Source organism: Ostrea edulis, chromosome 7, assembly GCF_947568905.1.
Source record: "Ostrea edulis chromosome 7, xbOstEdul1.1, whole genome shotgun sequence".
Lineage (NCBI taxonomy): Eukaryota > Metazoa > Mollusca > Bivalvia > Ostreida > Ostreidae > Ostrea > Ostrea edulis.
This window is the reverse complement of record NC_079170.1, coordinates 15,276,685-15,285,574: the sequence shown is the minus strand read 5'-3', so window position 1 is coordinate 15,285,574 and position 8,890 is coordinate 15,276,685. Positions and strand designations below refer to the sequence as shown.

The window sequence follows — 8,890 nt, the reverse complement described above, 5'->3', positions numbered from 1 at the left end:
GTACCGCCCGTTAGACTCGTTAGATCAGGGGTGGATGTGGTCCTCTTTTTTTTTCTTTTTTTTTTTTTGGACGTTGATTACTCGTTCTTTTTACAAGCCTTATTGAACTGAATCTTTGCTGTGATAGCTGCAGAACTGTAACTCTCTGAAAAAATAATTTGACAAACGTCAAAATATTTTTTCAGAGAGCTACAGTTCTGCAGCTAAAGATAATCATGACTTGGGTTACTAGGTAATAACATTTTTGTCCATGAGGCCATACATGGGTTTTTCTCCGCACATGTGTAAGAAACTTAGCGATGTAGAGCACGAATTAAGGCCTCTTACCAAAATTGTAAATTTCATGATCCTAGGGTAGGGGTTCTGACCCCAGGACAGGGCCACACTTGGTACATAGTGTGTATGTGTAAAACATTTAAATAGCATCTTCTTTAGTTCTATTGATATTAAATTCAAACTAAATTAATATCTAGAAAGGACAGGTAGAACCTTCAAATTGTAAATTTGATGATCCTAAGGGTAGGGGTTTTGGTATCAGGGTGGGGCCAAAGTGATCAGTTATTAAATGTGTAAACAATAGAATATTTTTTAACTTCTTGATAACTACCATTCCAATTCTTTTCAAATTTTGTAAGGAGCATCTTTGGGACAAGGGAGACACAAATTATAAATTTCATGACCCCCCCCCCCCCCCCCCGGGCCCTAGTGGAGCAAAATCTGCCAAAAATTTACCAATAAAAAAATCTTCTCTACGACTGCATATATTTGCATATAGTGATATAGAGCAGGTGGCCTCTACCAAAATTGTTCATTTCATGATCCCCGGGGTAGGGGTTCTGGCCAAACTTGGTATAAACAGTGTATATGTGCAAAACATGTAAATGATATCTACTTTGATGCTATGGATACTAAATTGAAACTAAAATGTAACAGTTACTGGATATTTAGAAGGTGTAGGTAGCTAGTCCTTCAACAAAATGGTAAAATTTCATGACCCTAGGGGTAGGTAAGGGTTTAGTTTGGGGGGGGGGGAGCCAAACTTGTTATTGTGATTATGTCTTTATCATTTGAAGGACTTCTATCAGTTTACTGATACAGTATAAAAACTAAAAGCATATTTAGGAAAAGCAGAAAAGAATCTACAAAAAATGGTGATTTTCGCAACCCCAGAGTTTTCACTCCACATTTGTGATATCGTTTAATAATGATACATATATAATTATATTATATAAAGCCTTTCATCAGTGTATGCCCTTTTGAGGGCAGTAAAATTTTAAGAACACATCTTGTTTTATATTGTTGCTGAATATCAGAATTTAGCTTACATATTTTCAGAACAGGAGATTGTTTATTGATTTCATAGCCCTTGGGACTAGTGATACTTTTAACTATTACTCAGGTGACTGACAAGGCCTATGGGCCTCTTGTTTAAAAATACAATTTTACATTGTAGACGCTGATTCTACAGGCAGACATGCCGCGTCGTTAAAACCATCAGCCACCAATATTTTCAATCCACTATCAGCCAGGATTTTTTTTTTTTTTTTTTTTTTTTTTTTGGCCTTTTCCACATTATTACTTGCAAATGTAAATCAAAAGTTATAGTGTGCAAAAAAGTCGAAGTTGCACAAATCACTATCAACAAAAAAATAAGAACAAACAAACAAACGTTTATTTAGGGAAATCAAAAGCATATGTACCAAAAATTGTGAATTTCGCAACCCCAGGGTTTTGACTCTAAGACGGGTTTAATTTAGTCATATCGTGTTAATTTTACATATAACATACATGTGCTATGTACTGGTTTCATCAGTATAGACACTTTCGGGGGCATTTAAATTTTAAGAACACATCTTGTTTTATGCTGTTGCTGATCGTATTAGAGTATTTAACTTAGACCATGCAAGACAGGCCAGTTTTGTATAGATTCTATAGATCTGGGGTCTAGTGATACTTTTTAACTAATACTTATGTGACCGATAAAGCATGTGAGTCTCTTGTTTTAATATGACCGGGCATTGGGAATTTGAGAGAGAGAGAGAGAGAGAGAGAGAGAGAGAGAGGGGGGGGGGGAGATATTTCAGAACAACGGGTATCTAAAATCTAAAATGTAGGATCCACAAAGTACAACATGGACTAAATTCCACTTTGACATATGCATATGTCTTGCAATATATAGAGTACAGAAATCCACAAAAGTAGTAGTATAATAATATATTGCACAGTCGATTGAGTATATACTCGAGTAGTTTTTTTTACTTCTTCGGGAGTATATATATATTGTGGGTGGGTGGGTGGGTGTGTAGTGCATCAAGCAATTCGCTCTTCTTTTCTTCTGAGTCAATATGAAGGAGCGAAATTATGAGGGGTGCTCCTTCGTCCCCCCCCTCCCCCTCTGTACATGAGCTCCTTCAGTCTCTAATATTTGCCCTGATCCAAATGCTATAAGTTTTACAATTTTTAATTATAAATCACGCATTCTTATGGCATATAAACATTATTGATGGGCTCACATAGATCCATTACTGATTAAAATCTGGTGGATACGTGTAGTGTACACACACTCAAATGTTTATCTACACCCTATATAATATCAGTGTTATCAGACCCACAAACTGTGTCTTGTTCAAGACTGAACGACAAAGAGGTAACAATCTTATACCGCTTTAATCAATTTTCATTATTGTTTCAAACATTGATTTGTTTTATGACGTTTGTGTTTCCTATATTTTCAAGATCCATTCCCATCCTCAGCTATGACCAGATTAATTTGTACATGTCTCTATGTGCTGTGGGCCGTAACTGTGAACGCTCAACCGTGTCCTTCTTTATGCTACTGTCGACCTCCAGGTCAAGTTTTCTGCAACGGAACAGGAATATCCAAGATCCCGGATGATGTTCCGAAAGACACTCGCATTCTCTACATAGGCGATAACCCCATCACTGAGATTAAGAGGAGTTCGATGTCAAAACTTATCAATTTGACGGCGCTCGATGCATCGCGCGCATCTCTTAAAGAAGGATCCATTGAAGCAGGCGCCCTTGACCTTCCGAATCTAACGGATGTAGATATGTCAGGGACAGACTACACCACCATTCCGAAAGAACTCCCGAAGAAACTGGTTACCTACAGGATGATGATGGGAAAGCTGGAAACACTTCAATCCGACAGCTTTATACGTTACCCAAACATTGTGTACCTTGACCTCTCAAACAACAACATATATAAAATTCAGCAGGGAACATTTGATCCCCTTGTTAACATGACTACATTGTATATTGGATTTAATAAACTGACAGACGCAAGTTTCCCTTCGAATGTCTTTTCTAAATGTAGAAGCATTCAATCCATTGATTTACGTTTTAACCAAATGCAGAACGTGCTTCAAAATATCCCAGGTTGCATCCAGCATCTTTGCTATGTGGGAAACAAAATCAAAACATTACACGCGTACTCCTTCAAGGACCTCGTGAATCTCCAAACGCTTGCATTCTGGGAAGGAGACGTGGAAACAATAGAGGACAACGCCTTCTATGGCCTTGACAAACTCACTTTACTGGACTTCATGCAAGATCACATCATATCCGCTTTGACAAACCTAACATTCGTTGGTCTTTCTAGCGTGGACACACTGTACCTGGATTTGAACAACATCAGTAAGATGGAGGTTGGTGCCCTGTACCCATTAAGGAGCGTGGGATCTCTTTGGCTTCAGAGTAACATGTTGACCACACTGAAAGAGGGAGTTCTAGACACCAACTATCTCACCAAACTGAACACGCTATTCATTGACTCTAACCCTTGGTACTGCGACTGCAATCTGAGATGGCTGCGAGAGAAAATGGATCACGCCCCTTATGTCATCCAAGATCCGCACCTCATTGTCTGTAAAGGACCACCTAAAGTAGCGGGGAAAGCGTGGGATGTGTTGAAACCATCTGACTTTGTGTGCAACAACAACAGCTGAACTCCCAACAACATCCTCTGCAAATAGACTTCATTTTAAATATATGCATCTCTGTGAAATTATATTGTTTACTCAAATCTAGACACCACAGACTACGGCAGGTATAGTGATCGTGATGACAATATATACATTGTGGTTGGGTGAACAAAATGATTAATCTTGCTAGATATACTTATCAAGTGGATAGGCACGTTGATAACCCCCAATACAACTATAATACCTGTTTGGACAAATGGATTGAGCAATTTGAAATAGGAAGCTCTTGCAGTCATCAATAGCCAGAGACATACAGGGCATTTGCAATACGGATTATTTCTGCATTTATCATTAAACATTCCCAATTCATTGAATAAATATGTAATATGTTTTGACCGATTTCTAAATCATGTTTTTATGGGAAATAAAACATTGCTTTATGTAACCAGGTACTATACGCTGTATGTATATCAAAGTTGATCAGATAATTGACGTGCAATGTATCTACGTTTATCGCCGTAAATCACGGTTTGAGTCCACACACGGTCCGCCGGTGGGCAACCGACAATGATCTACGTCCCAAGTATATTTTTGTGCTATCTGTTTGTTCAAAGTAAGGAGTATGTGTTAATCAAGGCTAAACTACATGTAGTGGTAACACGATTTAAACGAAAATTACATGTTAAAAATGTGGGTTGTTTCTTCCATTGCAGCAAATGCAACATTTTCTGATTTGCAACTCCCACCCATAGCTGTGGAATCAGCCAACGTTCAGCCATGTCCATCTTTGTGCTTCTGTCGACATGCAGATCACTTTTTATACAACTAAATATTCAAGATCCCGGATGATGTTCCTACAAATACTAGTATTTTCTATATCCACGAGATTATCAAAACTCATCAATTGGCAATGCATCAAATTCACTCATGGATGCCACCGCATTACATCCGAGATCTATGTCCAGTGCGCGAGACATTCGAGGAGTTCCGATTGGGTACAGCGGGCTCTCTTTCCAAATAGGGCTGAATAGACGCAGGTGCCCCTGGCCTTCCGAGTTTAACAGATGTGGATATGTCAAAGACAGATTACACCAACATACCAAAAGAACTCTCAAAGAAATTGGCCACGTTTAGGATGGCGAATGTAAAGTTATTGGGATCCAAATTGACAGCTTTATAAATGTACTTTACTCATTGACCGTGTACCTTAATTGATCTCCCACGTAACTTGATCTTCAAAACACAGAAGAGGGTAATTGAACCAATTAATCATCGTCACAACGTCAGGGTTCATAAGTTCACACGTGACCGTGGGTCCAATGCTTGTTAATATGACAACATCATACTGTATATTGAATTTAAAATAAACTGACAGATACAAGTTTTCCTTCTAATGCGTTTTTTAAATGTAGAAGCATTAAATCCATTGATTTTCCTTTTAACCAAATGCTGAACTGTCTTGAAAATATTCCAGTTTACATTCAGCTCCTTTGCTTTGTGGGGAAACAAAACCAAAACGGGAATATCTAGACAATAGAGGACAAAATGGACAATGCCTTCTATAGTCTTGACAAACTAACTCTACTCATTGGGGGATACATACAATTTTTAAAGGGTTGGGGATTGCGTACGACCCAAGTGTGTACCTTTTCCGACCAAGAAAATGTTGAAGACTCCAAAATGGCAAAAATGACCCTTTCTTGAAAACAGTATTCGATCAAAGGGAGATGCATCACCTTTAACCCCACCCTAGATCCGCCACTGTTACTAGATTTTATGCAAGATCACATGAGATCCGCTTTGACAACCAGACATTCATTGATCTTTCTAGCGTGGACACACTGTACCTGGATTTGAACAACATCAGTAAGATGGAGGCTGGTGCTCTGTATCCACTAATGAACGTGGGGTCTTTGTGGCTTCAGAGTAACAACAACAGCTAAATTAACTCCAGCAATTCGTATTTTTGTTCGATACTATTGATTTATTGATTCTATATTGTTTAACGTTCCACTAGAGAAATTTTCACTTATATGGAGACGTCACCATTGCCGGTGAAGAGCTGCAAAAGTGAGGCTCATGCTCTGCGCTTACGGCCTTTGAGCAGGGAGGGATCTTTATCATGCCACACCTGCTGTGACACAGGGCCTCAGTTTTGCGGTCTCATCCGAAGGACCGCCTCATTTAGTCACCTCTTACGACACGTAAGGGGTACTGAGGACTTACTCTAACCCGGGTCTCCACGGGACTTGCGCTATTGCTGCAGAATTATTGATGTATGATAGTGTATTCGTTATGTTTGTCAGTTTGTCGAGGTATAACAATGGGTTGTCAGGACCACATACGTCAAAAACTTGTTGTCGTGATGATGTACCAGTGTACACATCGTTATGCTATCCCCTACCGTGTTATTACATCCCCCCACCGCCTTTCTATCCAAACAGTTCTCTATTCCATGAAGTCAGGACAGGACCCACGTTGTTCATCATTGTTTTACCTCACTATTATAGCTAGGTGATAATCACATTCCCCATATTTAATTCCGGCTTGTAAAATTAAGTTTGAAAAAAAAACCACCACCAAAAGCAAACATATACAGTTAAATTTTGATATCTTGAACAATTATCTCAAATACCATTGGCATGGCTTTGTTGAAGTGCGTTAGAAAGTCCCAACTTCGGATATCTTGAAGTTTTTCATTGGCCTCATCGAGTTCGAGATAACGAGATTCGACTGTATATTGACTGTTGTAGCTTTTTTTTCAAACTTATTTTACAAGCTGGGAAGCAAGCTCTGTTGGTCAATCAAAACAGTGACTTGGATGTTTTTCCAGAATTAACTTTATTTGAAAGTCATCTATAAGCTTTATGATTTGTGTCCCAAAACTATGATCTGGACAAGATGGCAGCCAGTGCATGTACCTGAACTTTTCGTACACACAGATGAAATCTAAATAACACGGTACGTTTGGTGTATATATAGTGGGGAAAATTCCACCCGTATCAAACTCAGTGAATTGCGGTTCCGTCTCGTTTTGAATTCGCACAATTGCTGGACAATTTTGAAAATCGTTAATGCCAGTGTCTATCTGTCATGTAGGGTGGGTTGGTTAGTCTGTTCAGTCGAATGATCCACGATTGATTGACACTGTAGCTCTTCACGTATACACTTTACATGTAATTCAATAAATACGATGTCCTCTTAACATATAATGCATCTACCACATCATGCAGTAATCTATAAGTTTCACCTTTGAAAATGAACTAGCTTTGATTTGAATTATTCGTTGCGTTCTGTAATTTGTACTTGAACCAAGCAATTCCAAGAGACAGTTATATATCACATATATGTGTGTCATATATATCTGAATTCTAATGAGCTATATAGGGTCATACACGGAGGACAACTGACAGAGGCATTTGAAGTTAAAACTGGAGTCCGTCAAGGATATCCATTGTCACCCTTCCTGATCTTGCTCGCAATAGTCCGAATAAGGACAATGAAATCATCCACATACAATAGGAGGAACGGAATACAATGGACACCATGCAACCAGTTAGACGACCTAGATTTTACAGACGATCTGGCACTCCTTTCACACGACAGTTGCAGAAACATCAATACATATTAAGAATTAACAGAACGAAGACAAAGATATGAGGAACAAACACATGTACAACATCAAATGCTACTTTAAACAATTGAAGAAATTGAGCATTTTACATACCTTGGTAGTATAGTTGATCGGCAAGGAGGAATAGATGCAGACATCTAGAATTGGAAAGGTCAGAGCAGCATTCCTGCAGCTTAAAAATATCTGGAAGGCCAAAGAAATCACGATACGCACCAAAGTAAGACTGTTATCTCTCTCTCTCTCTCTCTCTCTCTCTCTCTCTCTCTCTCTCTCTCTCTCTCTCTGTTCTTGTCTGCAACATACATATGTACATACAAACTAGTTTAAAAGATTTGTTCAGATCAATATGAAATGGCCTTGTGTATTATCAGTCCTTTTCATTATATACGGTACAGACACCTGAAGTGTGGATAGCGTGAAGAGATCGTATGTACATACCCTCCTCTTGACCTAATGTAAATACATGTACATGTATATATATATTTAGTATCTCAGAAGTGGTCATATAAAAAACTTGCAGAAAGAAGAAAATTACTATTTAAAACCACTTGTGAAGGTGATTGGCGAGGAAATAACATTTATGGATAAATTATTGGTTCAATTTTTTTTTCTGGGTAGTTGGGGGGGGGGGGGGGGTATGTACATATTAAGATCTATACACGCTCTCCAACCTTCAGGCGCATGTGATCTCTTAATTGATATCCATTGCATATATTTGAGTATGATTGTCAATTTTGGGCACATGAATGGAAATACAACAGTGTCTCTAGAAGAGAATACACACATATGTTATTGTAAAGGCAAAATACATAGCTATAGGGACACCTATAAAAGTTTATCTCTCTTTCAAATTGCGAAGAAAAAAAGGGTTTTGATAGAGAATATCAGTAAGGACATGTCCCCACACCACTTGTCCCCCACTAATCTTAATAACTTTCAAATTTTGTGGGTCACATTTTGGAGACGTAGCCGTAAGCACAAAATTGTTGTCCTCATAGTGCACTTAGAACTGTCCTCACAACTTCCGTAAAATGGTTTTTTAAAAATAGTCCTCACTTTACAAGTTTCATCAACTTTCTCTACATTTCTACATGTATCTACCATGGTGACACGGCAATCTAATTAATCTTTTCCGTACGTTTTTTCCCCCCTTCGACCTGTACTTGCTCTTTACCCCCTTTACACTTCTACTAGGAAAAAGGAAGCTTATACACGCGTATTAGATCCACCTAGGAAAAAATCTTGAAAGATGGCGCCAAATTATCGACCCGAGGATTTTCCGAATAGTACAAAAGCGCTTTCGACGTCATTT

General features: G+C 38.5%; 1 protein-coding gene across 1 annotated transcript; it reads left to right on the top strand.

The window, feature by feature from the left end:
• The first annotated feature begins 2,417 nt into the window (after window positions 1–2,417).
• On the top strand, window positions 2,418–4,389 carry LOC125654898 (slit homolog 2 protein-like). The gene is made up of 2 exons (XM_056143452.1): window positions 2,418–2,647; window positions 2,737–4,389. The coding sequence occupies exons 1-2, from the start codon at window positions 2,569–2,571 to the stop codon at window positions 3,966–3,968; spliced, it is 1,311 nt and encodes a 436-aa protein (XP_055999427.1). The 5' UTR covers window positions 2,418–2,568; the 3' UTR covers window positions 3,969–4,389.
• The last annotated feature ends 4,501 nt before the right edge of the window (window positions 4,390–8,890 follow it).